General features: G+C 52.1%; 1 protein-coding gene across 2 annotated transcripts in view; it reads right to left on the bottom strand.

The window, feature by feature from the left end:
• LOC102453851 (acid-sensing ion channel 2) overlaps positions 1-24,539 on the bottom strand; it is a 370,636-nt gene that overhangs the window by 21,443 nt on the left and 324,654 nt on the right. Inside the window, exons 4-7 of one of the 2 annotated variants that reach the window (XM_075911312.2) lie at positions 19,790-19,940; positions 9,349-9,405; positions 2,286-2,439; positions 673-764 (exon numbers count right to left, since the gene is read on the bottom strand). In XM_075911312.2, coding sequence (XP_075767427.1) covers positions 673-764; positions 2,286-2,439; positions 9,349-9,405; positions 19,790-19,940 — 454 coding nt within the window. The remainder of the gene's footprint in view (positions 1-672; positions 765-2,285; positions 2,440-9,348; positions 9,406-19,789; positions 19,941-24,539) is intronic. The other variant, XM_075911313.2, reaches the window with a different exon arrangement.

Below are 24,539 nucleotides of genomic sequence, written 5' to 3'. Positions count from 1 at the left end.
TGCGTGCGTGCGCACACACACATGCATACACCTCCATCTCTCCTGCACACACACACACCCCCCCTCTACCTCTCCTGCATGTTCACATGTGTAACCCACACACTGAGGCTATGTCTAGACTGCAGGCTTCTTTCAGAAGAACCTTTTTTCGAAAACTTCTTCCAAAAGAGAGCATCCACACACAAAAGTGCATCGAAAAAGCAATCTGCTTTTTCGAAAGATAATGGACACTATCTCACATTTAACACATACATCTGCACTTTTCCCACACACACATGCACCCCTCCACCTCTCCTGCACACACACACTTGCACTTCTTCCGCATACGTGCACGCACACCTCCAACTCTCCTGCACTCACATGCACACCTCCACTTCTCCTGCACATGCACGTACACACACACACACCCCTCCAGCTCTCCTGTAAGCGCACACACACACACCCATCCAGCTCTCCTGTAAGTGCACACACACAAACACCCCTCCATCTCTCCCATATGCACACACGCACACCTCCACCTCCCCTGCACATGCACACTCACACATCCACCTCTCCTGAATGTGCACATGCACCTCCAGTTCTCCTGCACATATACACCACCACCTGCACTTCTCCTGCCCACACAAGCTCATATTCCAAGGCAGAAATTTATAGAATCACATTTTCATTTACCAAGTAAGGCTGCCACTTCGTAGGCTTTTTTCTGCTCAATTGTCTCATAGTTGAGTGCTTCAAAAAATATATCCAGCACGAGAATATTCTCCCTGCAGGAAGAGGAGAAATCTGTGAGACCACCAGCCCTGCTGCTGCCTCCCCCAGTGTGCCTGCTGCTCTGTCTCGGCACCCACCAGCCTTATCCCACCGTCAGAGATGCAAAAGCTGGGGCCTTCATGCCCCTCTAGTCTGATCTCCTGTACAGCGCAGGCCAAAGAGCCTTCCCCAGAGACTCCTGCATCCAGCCCAGGCCGTGGGGCCGAGCAGGGCTATTTTCCAGAGTCTCCCAACCCTGACTGCTCCTCTCTCTTGCGGAAAGGGCCCGGTGGCCCCAGCTGGCAAGAGAAGGACTCTCAGCACATGGGATCTCTGCCGGTGTTCCCATATGGAGCCTGGGCCCAGGAGCAGAGTCCAATTCCTTCTTTGGTCCATCCCACTTGTGATCCCGCCCAGCCGCCCTGTAGAACCCACCGGCTGGGCCCAGGCCTCCGAGACATTGAGGGAGCGGGGTGGTTTTCCTGTCGCCACAGCAATCTTGGTTGCAAAGCTAAGGGAGCCCAGGCAGAGGGTGGACCTTGACTAGCCATTCTGAGTGCGGAGCCTAGGATTTTACACCCTGGCTCCACGCAAAAGACGAGGGCTGTGTCTAGACTGGCAAGTTTTTCTGCAAAATCATCCGCTTTTGTGGAGAAACTTGCCAGCTGTCTACATTGGCCGCTTGAATTTCCGCAAAAGCACTGACGATCTCATGTAAGATTGTCAGTGTTCTTGCGGAAATACTGTGCTGCTCCCGTTCGGGCAAAAGCCCTCTTGAGCAAATCATTTGCGCAAGAGGGCCAGTGTAGACAGCACAGTGCTGTTTTGCGCAAAAAAGCCCCGATGGCTAAAATGGCGAAGGCTAAAATTTGCGGAAAAGCGTCTGTGCCAATCTAGACGCTCTTTTCCGAAAATGCTTTTAACGGAAAACTTTTCCGTTAAAAGCATTTCTGGACGTAGCCACTCAGTCCACAGGGAAGAAGCAGCCAGAAGGCAGCGTTAGCAGAGGAGGGTTTTAGCCTGACACCAGCTGGCCCATGCTTGACAGGTGCTGTTCACTCAGGAAACAGCCATCGTGCGTGACTGGCCACCGTGGCCTGAGCACCTCACACTGTATAGACAGAGAACTACCTCGTTGAGCTGGACCAGGTCACAAAGGAAGCTCCCGGCAGAGCTGGGATTTGAACCCGGGTCCTGGGCAAGTGTTTAGCCTGTGGGCAAAGAAACTTCCCTGAGCTAGAGCGCCCTCTACTGTCAACTGTCCTGTGAAAATGTGAACTGCAGCCAGCTCTCACGAGTGCCTGTAGGACAATCCCAACAGAGACCTGCGACCCCCGGGGCTGGGACAGTCCCGGCTACATAGATGAGGCAAACGGTGGGCAGGGAAGTGACTTGCCCAATGACAACAGCACAAGGGGAACCGAAGTGAGATCTCCTGGCCCCTAGTTTGCATGGCCACAGCCGTCCCATCTGCCCTTTCCGCCCACTCACACAACCACCCCTGAGAAAGGGGGCCCGGCAGCACCCGCACTTACGAGATGTATTTTTCAGACTTGTTAAACTTCTTCTCCAGGTATCTGGCTGAAGTCTTGCTGGGGATCTTCACCATGGAGAGCTCTTTGTTGTACCTGGTCAGGTTACAGGGCATCCTGCAGATACAGTAATTGCTGTCCTTTTCCGCAAGCAAATCTGCAAACAGGAGAGGGAAGCAGGTCTCAGGGAGAAGCCAGGACAGGGGTTGAACACCAACCCCCACTGCCCTGCACAGCCCTCCGGAGCCGTGTCCCCCACCCTAGAGCAGCCCAGGGCCTGGAAGGGCCCGGATCTCTGGGCACTGCCCCTGCCATGGCAGCAGTGGCTGGGAGCCACGGGTCCTTTAGAATTACCAGGCCCCAGGGTAATTGCTGCGTCTGTCCGCCCCCCATCAGCAGGCCTATGGAGACCCCACCCAGAGGCCTGGGGCAATCACACTCCACCCCCGGGTGCCTCTAAGAGGCAAAACGTCCCCTCTCACAAGCAGAGGCCGAATACGGCAACAGGAAGGAGAAGGCAGGGCCCGGAATACAGGGAGGTTGGGGGGTCTGCAGTGGCGTAGGGAAAAGGTAGCCAGAGCTCCAGGGTTCAAGCCCTGCCCCCCAACGCTGGCAATGGATGGGCCTGGCACCCCTGGGACATAGGATGGGCCCTTTCTCCTTGATGATTCAAAGCAAAGAGTTGCAGCAAGGGGCAGGCAGCTCTGGCCAGGGAAGGGCTGAACAAGCAGAGTTCAACCCACCCCTCCTCCACTACAGTCATCCCTCCCAGCCTGGAGATACAGACGCCCCCTCCCCGGGATGGACGGGGGCCTGCAGGTGCAATGTCACACAGGTTTGGGCTCCACCCTGGGGCAGTCCAAGGGGGTAAAAGCCTGACTGGAGGGACTGGGGTCTTGAAGACGGTGGGTGAAATCTTCTAAATCATCTAAGTGGCTTCGGAGCCTCCGTCCACTTTCCAAAGTGGCTTAGGCCTGGTCTATATTGAAAAAGGCAGGTTGCCATAGCGACATCACGGGGGGGGGGGGGTGAGGAGTCCATACCCTGAGCAGCACCTTTTTGCCAGCTGTCTCCCACCACTTCGCCAGCTGTCTCCCACACGGGCACAGCACGGCCAGTGGAAGAAGCTTCTGACACCCTGGCTCTCCCTGCGGAGCTGCGGGCTGTGAGGCTACACTCCGGGGATACAGCAGCATCGCTGTGGCGCCAGGGCAGTGCCATCATGGTCCCTTAAAGGTATTAATGTGTCTAAGGATGTAGGCAGGTGCCTAGTGGTATTTTAAACCTGTGCTGGTACCTAACGCCCTTTGGTACACGACTAGGTCTTTAATCACCTAAATGCCTTTAGACTATGGCCTCAAGAGCTTAACCGTTTGAAAAGACACAGGCTCCTCAATCGCTTAGGTACCTGAGAAAATTTTGCCCTTTATTTCTATCCTTTGCTTTTGACTAAAATGTCCTTAGAGGTAGGTTAGATGGCAATTAAAAGAGATTAAACAGTATGGAAATGTTCAGCTAAGGGACTAATATTCCTGTGTGTTCATTTTTTTAAAATTGTATCCTTTGGTATATATGGTTGTGGCTATTTTCTGCCACTATTTGATCTGAGGAAGTGGGTCTGGCCCACGAAAGCTCATCATCTAATAAACCATCTTAAGTCTTTAAAGTGCTACATAGTCCTGTATTTAATATTCCTCCTATGAGCCTTACAGCTTGGATGCACCATTAATAACAATGTGGCCATGCAAAGAGCTGGCATTTCACAGTCAATCTTATCTGTACGGATTGCTCCAACACACACCTCGCTACCAGGTGCCTCAGTGCATCGCAGCCGCAGACTATATAGCTAGCGAGGCATGTGCTGAAATTCTTCACAGGCCCATGCTCTGTGTCCCAGGTAAGGTTCTTTGTGAAAGAATCAGCTGACATCTTCCATGGTGTTTCCAAGGGCCTGCTGTGTCACAACACGCCCTGAGACCTGGCCTCTGCTGATACGATAACCCTAGCGAGCAGCAGAAGGACACATCTGGTCCCCAAGTGCACCACATCTCCTCTGGTGAACCTGGCACAGCATCTTCCAGGGGGCGTCCACACAGTGGGGCTAAAGCCGAAATAAGCTACGTCAATTGCGTAGCCGAAGTCGAAATAGCTCATTTCGGCTTTGGTGCTGCCTACACAGCTGGAAGTCCGAGGCAGAGCGCTCGTCCTCCGACTTCCCTTCCTCCTCGCGAAATGAGGGTTACAGGAGGCGGAGTAAGAAGTCCTTCAGCTCGACATTATTTTGACGTTATGTCGAAATAACAGTTTGTAGTGTAGACGTGGACTATGTTATTTCAGAATAACGTCAGTTATTCCGAAATAACACTGCTGTGTGAACATGCCCCCAAAATATAACACTGGTGAAAGCGGTGATGGGGCAGGCTAGTGGGTAGCTTAGAGCTTTGTTGCAGGTGGATTATGATAAACTGGTCAACCACAAAGCCAAGGAGCCAACAGATGGAGACCACAGAAAGTGAATGACAAAGGGTAAGACAAAGGAAAGCGGCCAGCTTGGTTGTCACCCATGCAAACAAGGGCTGCGCTCACTGCCCAGACGCCGAGGCAGCAGCAAACATGCACAAAGAGAACAGCATGCAACACAGCATCCCGCCATGAACCCACAGGGTAAGGTGTGCACTGGACCATGGAAGGGGGAACAGTTATCGCACTGGAGGGACTGTAGTTAAAATGCACACGCTGAACAGACACGAGTGGGAAATCGCTGGTTTCTGGAGCAAAAGGTGATTTTCCCTCATGACTGTGGGATACTGACGCCTGATGGTGGACACCAGGATGGAGCTGCATTCCAGTCAAAGAAGCCACGCCAGGCTCCTATGGCACTGAACATGCTGTCTGCTCACGTGCTGATGTGCGATTCAGAATCAAACCTCATGCAGCTCTGGTAGCCCAAATACACATGCCAGCCTCAGCAGCACCCAGGGAAGAACATGGCACATTTTGGAACGCTCTCCAGACAATAAGACAAGACATGTTATGGCGACGGGATTGTCATGGGGAAGTGTCTCAGCCTGGCACTCCTCTTCTGGAGCTGTAGGCAGATTGGGATTAGCTGAAGAAAACAGAAGAGAGAAAGGCTACAGAGCTCCTGTCTAAGCAACACTCAGCTGACAACAAATGTGCTGTTTCCGCTAAGAAAGTTGCAGAGGAGGTGGCCATAGCCCTGTGGTAGACTTTGGGCTTGTGAATCACAGATGGAAATCAAGCATGCGGCTGTGCAGATCACTGGAGGCTGGTATCAGACGAGATCAGGGGTTAGCGCTGGCATCCACGGAGTCTGAGAAGGCTGAGAGACTCTGAAACGTGCCAAGAACTAAGATCTACGACATGGGCAAATGGAAGAACCAGAGAGTAGTAACAAATGTTTGGAAAACCCCTCACATCTGTGGTGAATAAAGAAATGAACACTGAAGAGCAAGGAACAGTGTAAAAATGGGATTATGTGGGAGCTGAACACATTTATAGTTACCAGGCCAAGGAGGATAACGAAGGAAGAACAGCAGTTAAACGACAAGCATAGGAAACTTCAGGAGACTAAAAAGAAGGATGTAAGTCTCAGAGCTGAATGCAACAGACTCAGCTACGATAAAACTGAAGGTGAAGAGAGATGGAAACAACTCGGTAAGCGAACAATATAAAGCAGGTGAAGAACAGGCAATGTGAACTGCATCACAAGATAAGAGAACTGAGTTGTATTGAATGTATGAATTGTAGATGTCGGTGGAGAAAGACAAGTGCGAGCAAATAATTGAGGACGAGCAAGCAAAGAATAAGTGATGAAAAGAATACTCTGAAGAGCCGTACCAGGAGCAGAACACAGGAGAGGCAGCCGATTGGCAGAATAATCCCAGCACAAATGAGGGAGACCCAGAGGCCAGAATTCTTAGAAGAGAATCTAAGCTCTTGATAGAAATGTTGAAAAACAAAAGGGGGCTGAGAAGTGACAAGGCAGCTACAGAGCTGCTGCCCGTAGGTTAAGCTACTCAAGCAGGGTTATAAACTTGAGCAGGTACCTAGCAAACAGGAGACAGTAACTCTAATATTGATCTACAAAAAAGGAGAGAACTGCAGAGGAATCCGCTCATGGAGTGTGCCATGGAAGCATTCACCAGGACCATACCGCAGAGGAACAGGGAAGTGGCGCTTTTGGAGGGACTAGCCAGGAAATACAATAGATCAGTTATTTGTGATAAGACGGGTAGCAGAGAATTACACAGAACACAAGCAAACCTGCCATAACAGCTTTATAGACTTCACATGGGCTTTTGATAGAATTTGCCTGACAGGCTTGTGATAAGTTCTGAGAATGTCTGGCCCCCTGAAGCACTGATGAAGCCAGTAGAAAACATAAGAACATAAGAACGGCCGTACTGGGTCAGACCAAAGGTCCTTCTAGCCCAGTATCCTGCCTGCCGACAGTGGCCAGCACCAGGTGCCCCAGAGAGAGTGGACCGAAGACAATGATCAAGCGATTTGTCTCCTGCCATCTCTCTCCAGCCTCTGACAAACAGAGGCCAAGGACACCATTTTATCCCCTGGCTAATAGCCTTTTATGGACCTAACCTCCATGAAATTATCTAGCTTCTCTTTAAACTCTATTATAGTCCTAGCCTTCACAGCCTCCTCTGGCAAGGAGTTCCACAGGTTGACTACACGCTGTGTGAAGAAGAACTTTCTTTTATTAGTTTTAAACCTGCTCCCCATTAATTTCATTTGGTGTCCTCTTGTTCTTCTATTTAGGGAACTAATAAATAACTTTTCTTTATCAGCCCTCTCCACACCACTCATGATTTTATAGACCTCTATCATCTCCCCCCTCAGTCTCCTCTTTTCTAAACTGAAAAGTCCCAGTCGCTTTAAAACATGTGAAGCTTGTAGATGAGGGTGGTGAGAGTAGCTCTGAAGTTGATGAAAAGGTTCGGGACAGCCACGGATGTGAGACAAGAATGGATTCTATGCCCAGATTTGTACAGCCAGGTATTGGAGGCTGATGGATGGCTGAGCACTGCAGTGTGTGACAGGAGGAGTCATGTTCTGTGGGAGAACAGCACTTAGCCACGGATACTGGCCACACAGCATGGACCCAGGAGGATTCACAGACAAGGAAGGCCAGGGAAGCAGAAAAATCTGGATTGGAGAAGACCAAATGACAATAATGAGAGAACCAGAGACAGGCAAAGCTCAAACTTGGAGGCAAAGGGCTACAGCAGGTGGGGAAAGGGCTGTGCCTTGAAGACCAGTATCAAAGAATAGAGATTGTGAAGATGGCATAAAAAGAAGTGGACTTGCCACTATTGCATTCAGGAAACTCGGCGACAGCTGGAAGGCTCCTGTCATTTCCGCAAACGCAGAAGTGTCACACTGACACGGCTGTCTGGGTCGCAGTGCTGAGGTGGGAGGGAAGCGGTGAATGACAGATTTCGACTGCTGAAATGAAGTGGCTGAGGGGAAGAGCGAGAATTTCAAGACAGCGGAAAATGAAAAAAGAAGAGATTAAAACACCCAGGGCAAGAAATAAAGCTGTTGCAGAGCTTCAAATAGGACAAATGCAGCGGTTTGGACACATGTCAAGAATGGGCCTGGAGGAGATACAATGCAGGATAATACAAGTGAAGGAAGAAACCAGAGATGGCGCTGAGCATGCATTGGGCTGACACGGCAAAGCAGGGCACAGAACAAAAATGGTTTAAAGATGAAAGAAGCCATGAAGTTGGTACAAGAGAGAAAACGATGGAAAAACTCTAGTCAGCCCATCACTGCTGCTCAGTTGACCACAGGGATCCCAGAAAATAACAAAGATTATTGTTTGTTAGTTGTGCTGTGATAACAGCTAGGAGCCACAGGCATGGAACACAACCCCATTGTGCTAGGTCTGTCCAAACACACAGATGTTGCAGGAGAGAGAGAGAGAGAGAGAGAGAGTGTATGTGGGTGTGTGTAGAGGCTTATCCACTGAACACTTAGCTATGGAGCAACAGGTCTCTGTAAACCAGTGAATTCTCTCAGTTCCTAGGGGTCAGAACATATCAGGTCCGGCTCAGTCGTCCCAGTTCCCATGACGTGATTTCTGCTTCCTCTGCATTGGGACTGACCAAACCCCGTCTTGTGTGGTTTCTGGTGTGGTTTATGCATACAGATGTGAAGGAGTCAAGGAAAGGCTGTGCAGAACATCATAGAGCCTGCAAAGCTATGCAGGTGATGAATAACCCACCCTCCCTCTAAACTAATCCCTCTCACCAGAGATCAGTAACGTTCCCGTCCCTTCCAGGACGTGACGTTTTTATCCTGTTATTTCCATCTGTCCATTAGGAGGCCTGGGGAAGCAACAGCAGCTGTCGCTGGGCAAAGATGCTGTGAAAGTCCCTGGGGCCCTGCATTCCCCGGCCATTTTAATAAGTCCTGGCATACTATTTACGCAGCTTGAACATTGTGGCGGGGCTGGGCAGAAAGTCCTCTTTTAGTAACATGTCTAGGAAAAAAGCAGCTGCTTCTGCTTCTGCTCTGGGCTGGGCTGGGCTGGAGTGGGAAGTGCTGTGCCCTGGGATATGGGGGGCATAGCTCTGGCCCAGCCTATCCCCTTTACTATTTGTTATTTGTATTGGAGTGGTGCCCTGCAGTCCAGTTCTGGGATCAGGTCCCCATTGTATCAGCTGCTATGCATTTGTCTTGTGCTTAGGCGTATTATGGTAGCACCAAGATGCCTCACTCATGGACCAGGACCCCATTGTGCTTGGCCCTGCACTATTAGGCATATTACGGTAGTGCCAGGACTCCACTGTGCTTGGTGGGGTACAAACGCAGAACAAAGGATCTCTTCCCCAAAGGGAAGAGCCTGCATGCATGGACATTTCGACTGTCCCTGTGCTGCCTCTACTGGATTATCCCTGACCCAGGGCGGGGCAGGCTACAGGCAGCTCGGGGTGTCTGACACAGTCATTATACTCAGCAAAGAGACAGGCCAGCCAGCACGAACAGCCACAAGGAGCCCAAGAACCCTCCGCGTACTAACCCAGGGCAGGCTCGGCACATTCCTTATACTGCTCCGGAGTACAGAAAGGAGCATCCCCTGCACAGAAAAGAAACACAAGACAAGAGGGAAACATGTGGAGTCAGAAACAAGCGCACGATGTCAGGCCAGCAACTACAGCAAGAAAGCAGCTGGATTCATGCATTAGGCAGCCTCCTGTCTGTAAATGCAGTGCCAGTAAGCCGGGAGCAGGGCTGCAGACAGAGACTTGCACAACCCATGTGCAGCGCACGGCGAGAGAGAGTCTGATCTGCACCTCTGGATGTGTCTCTGGAAATCGTATGCTGCAGCTGGCTGTTTCCCATGTAACCCAGGAGAAGGGTTTCCAGTGCTAGTCCAGCTCCCACAGGCAAGGCCCTGCGTAGCCTATGCCCGAGCACCACCCAGGTGTCCAGTGTTGCTGATTAACTAGGGGGTGCTTTCCAGAACTGAGATAAGGCTGTGACATGGCTCTACGGCTCCGTACCCTGCTTCTAGCGCAGCATGCACCCACCAGGGACTAACAGCTAACCTGGAAAACAAGAAACCCTACATCGGAGCTAAGCTTTCTCTTGAGCGTGGCTGTTCTCCTGAAGAAGCTTTTTCACCCTAGTTTCTTCTTCCACAGCAAGATCCTCAAACTCTCAAACCCTCTGTACTTCTGTATTGAACTTCATCAGGCCCATCTGGAGGGATGATAGGAGTTACTATAGAGAACTTTCTGGGTGTCTGGCTGATGAGTCTTGCCCACATGCTCAGGGTTTAGCTGATCGCCATATTTGGGGTCGGGAAGGAATTTTCCTCCAGGGTAGATTGGCAGAGGCCCTGGAGGTTTTTCGCCTTCCTCTGTAGCATGGGGTATAGATCACAGCTAGAGGATTCTCTGCATCTTGGGGTCTTCAAAGTATTTGAAGGCTTCAATATCTGAGATATAGGTGAGAGGATTATTCTAAGAGGGGTGGCCTGCACTGTGCAGGGGGTCAGACTAGATGATCATAATGGTCCCTTCTGACCTTAAAGTCTATGAGTCTATGATCTGGTCTGGCTGCCAGGCTGAATCAGCAAAAATAGCTCTTGTCTCTCCACTCGGGGTCCTAGGACTTGGCACCCTGTCACAGGAGGACGGCGCTGCACCCTTTCTTTCAGATGAGACATTAAACAAAGTCCCCGAGTATTTGTGGACATGCCCGACCCTCCAACCTTTTTTAGAAGGATGGGAGCAGGCAATGACATCCCCTTTGCACTTTCAGTGGTACCCTCACTTCCTATGACAAACTGTTACCCGCTGGTGCTGCATGGTTTTAATCAGCATTTGCATTCCGCCCCCGAGGCGTCTGTGTGTCAGTGGCAAATGAACTGATCACAGAGCGCGTCTCAGGCTGCAGTCACATAGTATGTGTCCCAACGAGCAAGATTCGTTTTTCCTCCTTTCTTTTCCAACCCTCGTTTACATTATCCAGGAGAATGGCCAGATCAGATAACTGATCCAGCCAGCCCCGTATCCTGCCTGCCAACAGTGGCCAGTGCCAGATGCTTCAGTGAGAACGAACAGAAAAGGGCAATTTTCAAGTGCCTCTTCATTTCATTTGGTGACCCCCTCGCTCGTCGTGACTGTGTAGCCCTCTCCGATATCCCCTCTTAGTTGTCTCTTTTCTAACAGTCCCAGTTGGGGATGTGAATGACTAGCCGACTAGTCACTTCTCTCCCCCTTGCTGCCTCTATCAGAAAGAGGCAGTGGGGTGAGGGGGCGTGGTGGGGGTACTTCAAAGCGCCAGACCTCAGGCTCCACACAGTGCTGCTGCTTTGAAATGCTGCATGCAGCCCGGGGCCAGTAAGGGTGTCCCAAGGCAGCATGTGGCGTTTCAAAGCGGCAGCACCACATGGAGCCTAGGACCAGCTGGGCACTCCCCCGCTGACCCTAGGCTCCATGCGACGCTGCCGCTTTGAAATGCTGCATGCAGCCCGGGGTCAGTAAGGGTGTCCCAAGGCAGCATGTGGCGTTTCAAAGCAGCAGCACCACATGGAGCCTAGGACCCTGGGCTCCATGCGACGCTGCCGCTTTGAAATGCTGTGGGGAACCCAGTGTCAGGCTCCTCACAGTATTTCAAAGCAGCAGAGCCGTGTGGAGCCGGGGGTCAGCGGGTGAGTCCCCAGCTGACTCCTGGCTCCATGAGGTGCTTTCGTCCTATTGCCAAAGGTGGAGGCGCCCTATCAATTCATCAAAAAGTCAATTTCTCGATGTTTAACATCCCTAGTCCCAGTCTTTTTAATCTCTCCTCATAGGGAAGTTGTTCCACCCCTTAATCGGTTTTGTTGCTCTTCTCTGTAGCTTTTCGAGTTCTAATAGCCCTATTTTAAAATGGGGACATTTTCCAATGCACAATTCTTTGTATTTATCAGTACTGAATTTCATCTGCTACTTTGTGGCCCGGTCACCCAATTTGGTGAGTTCCCTTTATAACGCTTTGGTTTTAACTATCTTGAGTTATTTTGTATCATCTGTTTACACTTTTTTCCAGATCATTTAAGAACATGTTGAACAGCACTGTCTGCGGTACAGATTCCTGGGGGACACTGTGAAACTGACCATTTATTCCTTTATTTCCTATTCCAGCAACCTACCTGTTACTGACCGTCTCTCTTCGCTCACGCGTCCTTATTTTGCTTAAAAGCCTTTGGTGGGGGACCATGTCAAAAGCCTTCTGAAAGACCAGGCACAGTCTATGCAGTGCATCAGTACTGCCCACATGGCTATTGACCTGCTGGAAGTATTCGAATAGATTGCTGAGCCATGATTTGCCTTTACAGAAGCTGTCTTGACTCTGTTCCAGCAAATCATGTTCCCTGGTGTTCACTAATAATTCTGCTCTTTCCTATCATTTTGACCAGCTTTGCCTGGCACTGAAGTTAGGTTTATTGGCCTGCAATTGCCAGGCTCACTTCTGGAGCCTTTTTTTTAATGGGTATCACACTAGCCACCCTCCAGTCACTTGGTCCATAGGCTGATATAAGCAGTAGGTTATAAACCACAGCTGGTAATTCTGCAATTTCACATTTGAGTTCCTTCTCAACCTTTGGATGATACCACCTGGCCCTGGTGATTGGTTACTGTTTCATTTATCAATTTGTTACACAACCACCTCTACTGATGCTTCAGTCTGGGGCAGTTCCTCAGATTTGTCACCTAAAATGATTGGCCGAGATGCAAGGCTCTCCTTCAAATCCTCGGAAGTGCAGAACAGAAGAAAGAATCAATTACCCTGGCACTGTAATGACTAGTAGGATGCTGTGGCTCTAGGGGTAGGAAAAAACGGTTACTTACCTTGGAACTGTTGTTCTCCGAGATGTGTTGCTCGTGTCCATTCCAGTTAGGTGTGTGCACACTGCGTGCATGGATTCCGGAATATTTTCCCTTAGCAGTATTCGTTGGGCCAGCCAGGGAGTCCCTGGAGGGGCACCACCATATTGATGCATATATACCCCCGCTGGCCCTGTACCCCCTCCGTTCCTTCATGCCAGAGTCTTCCGACGAAGGGGAGGTGGGTGGGATGTGGCATGGACATGAGCAACACATCTCGAAGAACAACAGTTACGAGGTAAGTAACCATATCTTCTTCTTCGAGTGCTAGACACGGTTTTTCACAAAAAAGCCCCGATCGCCATTTTCGCGATCGGGGCTTTTTTGCGGAAAACAGTACTGTACTGTCTACACTGGCCCTTTTGCGCAAAAGTCTTTCAGAAAAAGACTTTTGCCTGAACGGGAGCAGCATAGTATTTCCAGAAAAGCACTGACGATCTTACATGAGATTGTCAGTGCTTTTCCGGAAATTCAAGCGGCCAGTGTAGACAGCTGGCAAGTTTTTCCGCAAAAGCAGATGATTTTGCGGAAAAACTTGCCAGTCTAGACACAGCCCTCCTGATCATCAGGAGGCCCTTGTCCTGGGGGGAGAAGGGAGGGAACGTGTAGAAAAGGTGGGAGAGCCACTGTTCTAGTAGCACATCCCCTAGTGACTCCTGCCCCTGCCCCAGATACGAGCAGTAGCTCAGACACTTGAAGTTTCCCTGGGAAGCGAACAGGTCAAAAAGGGGATAACCCCACCTCTGAAAAATGATATCTAAGAAGTCCATCCTGATGGACCACTCATGGGCCCTGAACGACCTGCTGAGCTTGTCTGCCAAAATGTTGTGGTCCCCTGGTAGGTGAGATGCTGCCGGGTGGATCCCATGTGCAATACACAGGTCCCATAGATGTAGGGCTTCCTTGCACAGGGGAGAAGAATGAGCCCCACACTGTTTGTTGATATAGTGCATGGCTGTGGTGTTGTCTGGCACCACAGATGCTACCTTGTTCTTCAAGTGAGGTAGGAACACCAGGCAGGCCTTCCGGACAGCCTTGAGCGCTCTGACATTTATGTGGAGAGAGTCCTCGTTGGGAGACCACATATCTTGAGTTCTGAGGTTCAACAGGCGAGCTCCCCATTCCGTGTCCAACACGTCAGTTACCAGCTGTACTGACGGGGTCTGTCTGGCAAACGGGACACCATGGCACACGACCTGTTCCTGTAACCACCAGTCTAGAGACTGGAGAAACTCCTCTGGTACCATGACTATTGCATCCAGAGGTGCTCATGTTGCGTTGTGTACAGTTGTCAGCCGTGCCTGAAGGGGTCAAAGCCACAGACTGGCATGCTGGACCATGAAGGTGCAGGCTGCCCAGTGGCCTAGAAGTTTCATGCCATTGTAAGGGGCAATGCCCTGAGGTCTTCTATTATTGTCCTGATGCTTAAAAACTTGGCCCTGGGGAGGGATGCTTTTGCCATTATGGAGTCTAGGCAAGTCCCTACAAAGTCTATAGTTCGTGTTCAGTTGAGTGTGGACTTCTTCTTGTTTATGAGGAGACCCAGTCTGTGAAACAGTGCTTTGACAAAGTCTATGTGGCTGCTTTGTCCCTGGATGATCCCCTGATTAGACAGTCATTGAGGTAAGGGGACACCTGGATCCTGTGCCTTCTCAGGAAGGCTGCTACAGCAACCGTGCACTTGGTGAAAACCCTTGGTGCTGTGGAGAAGCCAAACGGTAGGACCGTGAACTGAAAGTGGTCTTGGCCTACTGTGAACCTCAGGAATTTCCTGTGTGTCGGAATTTGGAATAAGTGGACGTATGCGTCCTTCAAATCAAGGGTAGCATACCAGTCTCCTTTCTCTAGGGAGGGGATGATAGAGGCGAGGGTGACCACCTTCTGTTCTTTATGAATGAATTTAATTTCCTTAGGTCCAATGTGGGGCAAAGGCCCCCCTTGAATTTGGGGATAAGGAAATAGCGAGAGTAAAATCCCTTCCCCTTGAGCTCCTTTGGGACAGGCTCAACTGCTCCTAAGAGCAGAAGCGCAGACACCTCCCACTTCAAAGGGGAGAGAGGTCCCTGAAGAGGGATAGGGAGGGAAAGCGATTATATATCCACTTTCTACCAGGCCAAATGCCCATTGATCCAAGATGATCTGGGACCAGGAAAGGAAGGAATGGGATAGCCGGCACTCAAAGGGCGAGATTATCACAGAGGCTGGAATGCCATCCTTGGGTGTCATTTCAGAATTAGGTCTTGGGCTGCTGGTTAGAGGGCGGGCAGAGTCCCCTTTCAGAGACAGGTCTAGAACCCCATGTCTGTTCCTGCTATTCTTGCCATTGTTATTTCAACCCTGCCTTCTGCCCCAGTCAGGCCTGAATCATTGCTGGAAGGGCCACAGGGCAGGTATGGAGATAGGGGCCTCCACTGAGAGGATGGGGTATGGATCCCCAGGGATTTTAATGTAGCCCTGGAATCCTTGAGGCTATATAGCCTTGAGTCAGTCTGCTTGGAGAACAGGCCGGTCCCTTCGAAGGGTAGGGCCTATAGCGTGTTTTGGACCTCGGGTGGATACCTGATACCTAGAGCCAAGTAGTATGTCTCATAACTACCCCGGGTAGCCATGGTGCGGGAAGCAGAGTCTGAGGTGTCTCTGAGGCTATTTGCAGTGCTGTGCGTGAGACCACCTTGCCTCCGTCTAACAAGGCCCCAAACTCCTGCCTTGTGTCTTGTGGAAGGTGCGCCTTGAATCTGTTTATTGCAGACAATGTGTTGTACGCATATCTGCTCAGCATCACTTGCTGATATGCGATACGGAGTTGCAGTTCCCCCGTCTTCCTGTCTAAGGGGTCCAATTTCTTCAGCTCCCTGCTCTTTAGGTGTAGGTCCGGGATGCCCTTGTCTTTCTTTCTTCCCCATTGCCTGGACTAACAGGGAGCCCAGGTGTGGGTGGGAGTATAAGTATTCATGCCCAGTATGCGGAACAAAGTAGCGTCTCTCTACCCCTTTCTGGGGAAGTGTAATGGAGGTGAGCGTGTGGCACAGGGTCTTCGCAATTTTGGACACGGTTTTGTTAAGTGGCAGCGTGACCCTAGTGGGAGAGTCTGCTGTCAATATGTCCACCACAGGGTCTAAGTCCTCAGGTAGCTCCTCCACCTACACCCCCAAGTTAGCCACTAGTTGGTGGAGCAGGTCTTGGTGCACTCACGCATTCATGGCAGGCATAGAAGGAGCGGGTTGGACGGTGCCTCAACTGGTGAAGAAGATGAGGATTCTCTTGGGGGAGTTGCTCCAATTGCTGCTCCATCGCCTGTGGTAGCAAGGCAACTGGTTCAGGGAGCTGGGCCACCGCCCCCTCCCCTTCCATGGTTACTCTGATCGTTTCCTTATAGGAAGACTGACCTGCTTCCAAGGCTGGGGTCCTGGTCAGAAGGGTAGCTGGGGGGGGGAGGGGCAGGCATGCTCCTTGATGGGGCAGTCACAAAGGAATGCCTGGAAGGACATGGGCCCTGGGCCTGATGATATGCTCAGGGTGTCCAAAAGGGCCACTGCTGTTGGGGTTGCTCTTGGGCTGGCCAAGATTGTTGAATGGCCGGGCAGGGATGCCAGGACCAGTGCCGGGATCAGGAATGGTGCTGCAACCTGGACTGGTAAAATGAGACCCTGGAAAGGACAGCGTCTGCGTCTGACTCAGACAAGTAGTCTGAGGCTAACCGTGGCAGTGCCGACGATGGTACCAGGGAGCGATGAGATGACCTATGTCTGGTCATTGCTGCCAGCTTCCCTCTATGGGTCGGTGCCGGTAGTGTCATTGGCGGTGCCGGTGGCAGTATCGGGGGTGGATACTGGCCCTACACCTGCGCCAGGAGGAGTAGGGCGGCCCCATCATGGTAGGTATCAGAGCCTGCGGTGCCATAGTAGGCAGTGCTGACAATGTAGTCGGTGCCCGGGTTTCTGCATGGGTCGGGGCCGATGGTAGCGGCGGTACCAATGCAAGCAGTGGTACAGGAGGCTGCTGTTCATCAGCACCGGCATCAGAGCCGGAATAGGCACCGGGATCAGTGTGTGCACGGGTACCAGCGGCCGCACTGGTGGTTCCAGTGCTGTTGAAGGTGTCTGGTGTTCCTCATTGGCAATTGTGACCAGTCCTGGAGATGACGTGAGCTCTATGAGCTCGCGTGCTGCGTTGAACGCCTCCGGAGTCGATGGCTGCCGGACCTCTTCAGTCACCGCGTCCGGACGCCGAGGTCAACCAGTGCCAATGTGGTGCGGGAGCCTCTTGACATTGAGCCCATCTCCATGGCCCACTTTATGGCCATGCTTCGTAGGGGATCTTCCCCAGTATTGCCTCTTCCTGGTGGGTGCCTTGATGGCGAACGTTTTGCCTGGGCCATGTGTTTTGGTGCCAAGGAAGGCTCTCTCATTGAGGCCAGTGCAGAACACTTCTGGTGCTGCCGGTTGAAGCGTGGACTCCATTAAAATGAGCTTGTGGTGGGAATCCCATTCCTACTTCGTTCTTGGTTTGAAGCCCTTGCAGATCTGACAGCTGCCTGTGCAATGCCCCTCGTATGGAATGCCACAGGGCATGGGCACAGAGCACTTCACATGCAGCTTAAAACCATGCGGCCGGGGAGAGATAAGCTGGGGAAACTCCCCTAATAAGAACAGTCAACTTTAAACTATTTACGCTAGGAGCTAAGCTAACCTACCAATACCCAGAGCTGTGTTAGACTCTCAGAGGTAGACAAACTGCGCAGCCAACTGCTCCAGCTACCGTCCCGGGCGGCAAGAAGGAGCTGAGGGGGTGGAGAGCCAGCAGGGGTGTATGTGCCGGCTCCCTGGCTGGCCCAATGGATACTGCTAAGGGAAAAAGCTCCAGAATCCGTGCACACGGAGCTCACCCATCTGGAATGGACACGAGCAAGCACTCAAAGATGAACTGCGCCTTCCCTGCAAAACAGGGCCAGTCCACACCCCCAGGCCTGGATTCCCAGTGCCAGGCCCACCAGTGAGCTCAGGACACAGGGAACATCTGTGTCCAGGTTTTGTGCTCAGAGCCAGCCTGCAGAGAATGGGGGTGGGGCAATGTGGGTGTTGTTGTTCTTGCCCTGTGGCAGGCTGGGAGCCAATCCTGCTTCATGGGGATGCTCTGCCAGCAGGAGATCATGGGAGCACTGTGGCCAGGCCCTGCTTTCCCAGCCACACGCTCTGGCCTGGGCAAAATGCTGCCACTGTAGTATCTGTAGAGTAACCAGAAACTGCCCCTGTGCAGGGCCAACACACTGGGACAGGAACTGCCCCTATGCAGGGCCAACCCACTGGGACAGGAACTGCCCCAATATAGGGCCAACCCTCAGGGACAGGAGCTTCCCCTTTGCAGGGCCAACCCACGGGGACAGGAGCTTCCCCTTTGCAGGGCCAACCCGCAGGGACAGGAGCTTCCCCTTTGCAGGGCCAACCCACGGGGACAGGAACTGCCCCTTTGCAGGGCCAACCCACAGGGACAGGAGCTTCCCCTTTGCAGGGCCAACCCGCAGGGACAGGAGCTTCCCCTTTGCAGGGCCAACCCGCAGGGACAGGAACTGCCCCTTTGCAGGGCCAACCCGCAGGGACAGGAACTGCCCCTTTGCAGGGCCAACCCGCAGGGACAGGAGCTTCCCCTTTGCAGGGCCAACCCACGGGGACAGGAACTGCCCCTTTGCAGGGCCAACCCGCAGGGACAGGAACTGCCCCTTTGCAGGGCCAACCCGCAGGGACAGGAGCTTCCCCTATGCAGGGCCAACCCTCAGGGACAGGAGCTTCCCCTTTGCAGGGCCAACCCTCAGGGACAGGAGCTTCCCCTTTGCAGGGCCAACCCGCAGGGACAGGAGCTTCCCCTTTGCAGGGCCAACCCACAGGGACAGGAGCTTCCCCTTTGCAGGGCCAACCCACAGGGACAGGAGCTTCCCCTTTGCAGGGCCAACCCACAGGGACAGGAGCTTCCCCTATGCAGGGCCAACCCGCAGGGACAGGAGCTTCCCCTATGCAGGGCCAACCCGCGGGGACAGGAGCTGCCCCTATGCAGGGCCAACCCTCAGGGACAGGAGCTGCCCCTATGCAGGGCCAACCCGCAGGGACAGGAGCTTCCCCTATGCAGGGCCAACCCACGGGGACAGGAGCTGCCCCTATGCAGGGCCAACCCACAGGGACAGGAGCTGCCCCTATGCAGGGCCAACCCACGGGGACAGGAGCTGCCCCTATGCAGGGCCAACCCGCAGGGACAGGAGCTTCCCCTATGCAGGGCCAACCCACGGGGACAGGAGCTGCCCCTATGCAGGGCCAACCCACGGGGACAGGAGCTGCCCCTATGCAGGGCCAACCCACGGGGACAGGAGCTGCCCCTATGCAGGGCCAACCCACGGGGACAGGAGCTGCCCCAATGCAGGGCCAACCCATGGGGACAGGAGCTGCCCCAATGCAGGGCCAACCCACGGGGACAGGAGCTGCTGTGTTTCTGTCTGCTTTGCGCACCCTTGCAAAGTGGCCAAGCAGAACCAGGGCTCAGGATCCGGAGGGATCAGTCACGTCTCTGTTGCGCAGCGTGACAGCGAGCACCGTAATACCAATGCCCTGCTCTCATCCAGCACTTCCCATGTGTAGATCTAAAGCGCTTTACGAGGAGGTTGGCATTCTTGCCCTCACTTTCCCATGGGGCACGGGGCAGGTGCTGACGTGCCCACGATCACCTAGGAAGTGAGCAGCAGAGCTATGGGGAGAATTCACTTCTCCTGAGCGCCGGGACAGAGCTCTAGGCCAGACTCTGCTTGTGAAGATGAACCTCTAGTGTGTACACAACCAAGCTCCAAGCGTGCCCCAGCAGCCCTTGCTCACTGCCAGACGAAGGAGGCTGCAGACATCCCCACTGAAATACACACACCTCTCAGTGCCCTGCGGCGCGTGGCGGAGTAAACCCTTCCACTCCCGAACAGTATCCCCGCACACAGCATCCGGGCTTTCAGGGCACACACCTATGAGGATGCCGCTACGGTTACTGCAAGATCCAAATGCATCAGCCCCAACCCACGCGGTCCGGTGTGCTCCACCCCCCCCCATGCAGACTGACCTGGCATGTGAACCATTTTGCAGTTGCAGTTTTCCACAATGTAGCGGGTTTCACAGTCGATCCTGCATGCCGTGATACTGTAAACGGGGAAAAAGTCTAAGCCCACATCCGACGAGCGACACTCGCCCCATGGAGGGGGCAGGTAGGTCAGCTGCAAGAGACAGAAAGAGGGGTCTGTTAGTGGCTCATAAGCCACAGTGCGGAGGGCACTTTGGGGGAAGATGAATGCAGGGGAATCTCTGGTCCTGGCAACTAGCAAGGCGCTGCATGTGTCTCTCTGGCTCATTGTGTCAGCCCCGCCGAGATGGAGGTGCCCTGCTGGGTGAAGGATGAGAGCAGAATTGTAATTAGCACAATGGCTGTGTTAAGTGGGGAGCGCACAGGCGGCCGACACAACAGCTAGACTATGTTCAGAGCAGGCACAGTCACTCACGGCGGTTTGCACAGTCGGACTCTCTAGCTTCTGAGTCCTGGGGACTCCCCACTGCTCTGCCAAGTTCAGTGACACATCACAATACAGAGCAGGCAGGGAGCCCAGCCTGCCTATAAAGCACAGTCTCCTGCTGACACCCGGCTCCCTTTTGCATGAGATTACAAGGGCTGTCGGTGTCTTCAGGAGAATCTGTCTCCAGTTCACAGGCCACCGCCCTCTAGTTCTGTGGCTCAGACACAGAGAGGCTACGTCTAGACTGAAAGCCTCTTTCGAAAAAGAGCGCGTTGACTACAACCAGTACTTTCGAAAAAGCAAGCCGCTTTTTGGAAAGAGAGCACCCAGGCTGTCTGGATGCTCTCTCCCGAAGAAGCACAGTTTGCATGACATAGTGCCTTTTGTCGCAAGTGCACTTTTGGAAAAAGGAGTTCTTCCTCGTAAAACGAGGTTTTCCACGGTCGAAAAAACTGCCACGTTCTTTCGATTTACTTCCGAAAGAACGTGGCAGCAGTCTAGAAGTTTTTTGGAAAAAGGCCACTTTGTTGGAAAAAACCCTGGAGTCCAGAGGGGCCCAGCAGCAGCGATAGCTCCTGTATTCTGCTGTGGTTAACGGAGTGACTCCTCCCAGCCTGGCCTCCTGTTACTGGGGCCTTCCCATCTAGTGTGGCCAGGCTTCCCAAGTGAAAATGGACAGTTGTCCCTGGGGTGTGTGGGCGGGTGGGGAATGGGCAGCAGCTGAGGACAGGTGAGATCCACCCCAGGGTCCCTCGAAGCTGTGCCGAACCCATCTCCATGGGTGATTAATCAGCCCTGCTCAGTCAGAGGCTCAGGGCTCTGTGCAGGGAGCTGCCTGACTGGGCAGAGCTGATGAATCCCCTGTGAAGCTGGGCTGCCCGGCAGCTTAGAGCAAACACTGGTGGACAGTCAAGTAAAACCTCCTCCCCTTTTCCCTTCTTCTCTGGATCTGACTGTACAGGGAGTCCTAGTGCAGGGTGTGACCCATCCTGGCCTCTCCAGCCACACCTACTCGCTGGTCTCAGGCCTTGTGTGGCTGCCCATCTCAGGGAGCAACCCTGCAATTCGCCTCCTCTAGACTGGGCCTGGCTGCATCGACTGTGATTACCCATCATGTCCCAGACTTGCAATTCTGTCCCCTTTGGGAGCACAACTAGAACCAGAGTTCTCTGAGGGGGTCCATGAGCATGTGGACAAGGGGTATTCAGTGGAGGCAGGATACTTCGATTTCCAGAAAACCTTTGACAAGGTCCCTCACCAAAGTAAGATGTTATGGGATGAGAGGGAAGGTCCAATCGTAGATTGATAACTGGTTAAAAGACAGGAAACGGGGGTAAGAATAAATGGTCAGTGTTCTGCCTGGAGAGAGGTGACTAGTGGGGTCCCCAAGGGTCTGTCCTGGGACCCATCCTATTCAACTTGTTTATAAATGATCTGGAGAAAGGGCAAAATTTGTAGATGATCCCAAACTGCTCAAGATCGTTAAGACCAAAGCAGACTGTGAAGAGCTTCAAAAAGATCTCACCAAGCTAAGTGATTGGGCAACAAAATGGCAAGTGAAACTTAATGCTGATAAATGTAAAGTAATGTACATTGGAAAAAATAATCTGATCTATACATACAGTATCAAGGGGACCAATTTGGCTACAACTACTCAAGAGAGATTTTGGAGTCATTGTGGATAGTTCTCTGAAAACATCCACTCAGTGTGAAGTCGCAGTGGAAAAAGCCAACAGGATGTTAAGAATCATTAAAAACGGGATAGAGAATAAGACAGAGAATGTTTTATTGCCCTTATATAAAATCACGGCGTGCCCACATATTGAGTACTGCATACAGATGTGGTCACCTCATCTCACAAAAGATCTCTTGGCATTGGGAAAGGTTCAGAAAAAGGCAGCAAAAATGACGAGGGATTTGGAATGGGTCCCATATGAAGAGAGATTTAAAAGATTTGGACTTTTCAGCTTAGAAAAGAGGAGACTGGTGGGGGGAGGGGTATGATAGAGGTCTATAAAATCATGACGGGTGTGGAAAAAGTGAATAAGGAAAAGTTATTTACTTGTTCCTGTAATAGAAGAGCTAGGTCACCAAATGAAATTAATAGGTAGCAGGTTTAAAACAAACAAAAGGAAGTTTTTCTTCACGTCAGCTCCTTGCCAGAGGTTGTGGTGAAGGCTAGGACTTCAACAGGATTCAAAAAAGAGCTAGATAGATTCAAGGAGGTTAGATCCATCAATGGCTATTAGCCAGGATGGGTAGGAATGGTGTCCCTTAGCCTGTTTGTCTGGAAATGGGTGACAGGGGAGGAATCATGTGAGGATTACCTGTTGTGTTCCCTCCCTCTGGGGCCTCTGGTATTGGCCACTGTCGGCAGACAGGATACTGGGCTAGATGGATCGTTGGTTTGACCCAGTACGGCCGTTCTTCTGTTCTTATTCAGGTGACAGATCAGACAGAACTCATATTCAGGGACCAGACAAACATCTTAACGCCAGGCAGACCTTCTCCAAACAAAAACATTCAGAGAAAACCAGAGTGTAAAACAATAAATCGGACTGCCGGCATGTCTAGCATTTCAGGAGTTTAACCATCTTCCACACGGGGGTCCTGGTCACTCTAAGTTGCCTATAGACTCCTAGACTAGGGGGAGAGGTAGATACACTGGAGGGTAGGGATAGGGGCCAGAAGGAACTAGACAGATTGGAGGGTTGGGCCAAAAGCAATCTGCTGAGGTTCAACAAGGACAAGTGCAAAGTCCTGCCTTTGGGACAGAAGAATCCCAAGCACTGTTACAGGCTGGGGACCAAGAGGCTTAGCAGCAGTTTGGCAGAAAAGAGCTTGGGGACGAGAAGCTTACTGGGTGAGGCCACATAGCCCAGTATCCTATGATGAGAGGCTGCATATGGGTCAACAGTGGGCTCTTGTAGCCAAGAAGGCTAGTGACATATTAGGGTGCATTCGGAGGGGCATTGCCGGATCTAGGGAAGTGATTATTCCCCTTTATTCAGCACTGGTGAAGCCGCCTCTGAAGTACGGCGTCCTGTTCTGGCCCCCTCATTACAGATGTGGATGCATTGGAGAGAGTCCTATAGAAAATGAAAATGATGCGGGGGCTGAAGCACATGACCTATGAGGAGAGGCTGAGGGAGTTGGGTCTGTTTAGTCTGCAGAAGAGAAGAGTGAGGGGGGATTTGACAACAGCCTTTAACTACCTGAAGGGGGTTCCAAGGAGGATGGAGAGAGGCTGTCCGCAGTGGTGGCAGACAGCCAGGACAAGGAGCAATGGGCTCAAGTTACAGTGGGGGAGGTCTAGGTTGGACATTAGGAAAAATGATTTCCCTAGGAGGATGGGGAAGCATTGGGACGGGTTCCCTAGGGAGGGGGTGGAATCTCCATCCCTAGAGGTTTTTAAGTCCCACCTGACAAAGCCCTGGCTGGGTTGATTGAGTCGGGGTTGGTCCTGCTTTGGGCAGGGGGCTGGACTTGATGCCTCCTGAGGTCTCTTCTAGCCCTGGGATCCTAGGATTCTATGACTTCTCTGGCTCGCAGTCTGTAACAGTGGTATGGCATTATGGAAGCTGCACACCCCACAAATGAACTGAGGAAGAAATGTGTCCTCTTGAGTTTCGGAAACATGCAGAGGAGACAGTAGCACTGTGCTTTGGTTTTGGTTTTGAAAGCGGCACCAGATGTGACAAGCTTTGCTCCAAATACAGGCTATTTCTTGCTGTGTGACGGCGCGTTGGGGGTCCCCCGTCTCCTGCACTCCCGAAATGGCACAAACAGACTCCGCCAGCCAGTAGAATAGAGGTGGTTTATTGCTTCTCCAGGATACAGCACAGCACAGATGTCATCAGGTTACAGGGCAGGCCTAGGATGCCTCAGCCCCCTTTGATATGGGGCAGGGGTCTCAGCTTCTAAACCCCCCAGCCTGTTGCTGAGGCTGCTTCCTCCATGCTCCCAGACAGAAACTAAAACACTCTCCTCCAGCCCTGCCCCCCAGCCAGGGCAGCATTCATCTTCCTTTATTCCTCTCCATGGGGGTTAGCTGGTCGGACAGGTTGAAAGATCCCTTTGCATAATGACCCATCCCTGTCCTTCTGGGCTGTGGTACCGATGGCAGCCAGTGGGGTTACCACAGACCCATAGAAACCAGCAAGTTCCCCCCCACTACGTCACACAGGCTATTTCTTGCTGGCACAGTGTATTGGTGGCTGGAGCAAGGCTTTTTAAGGGATAATATTAATCACATTTTTAACGCCACACAGCAACGGGACATGATCTCATTAACCTGAGGCTTGG

The sequence above is a fragment of the Pelodiscus sinensis genome, chromosome 29 (assembly GCF_052426305.1).
Source record: "Pelodiscus sinensis isolate ZL-2025 chromosome 29, ASM5242630v1, whole genome shotgun sequence".
Taxonomy (NCBI): Eukaryota; Metazoa; Chordata; order Testudines; family Trionychidae; genus Pelodiscus; species Pelodiscus sinensis.
Note: the sequence above shows the minus strand (reverse complement) of the source record. Positions and strands in the feature narration are given on the sequence as shown.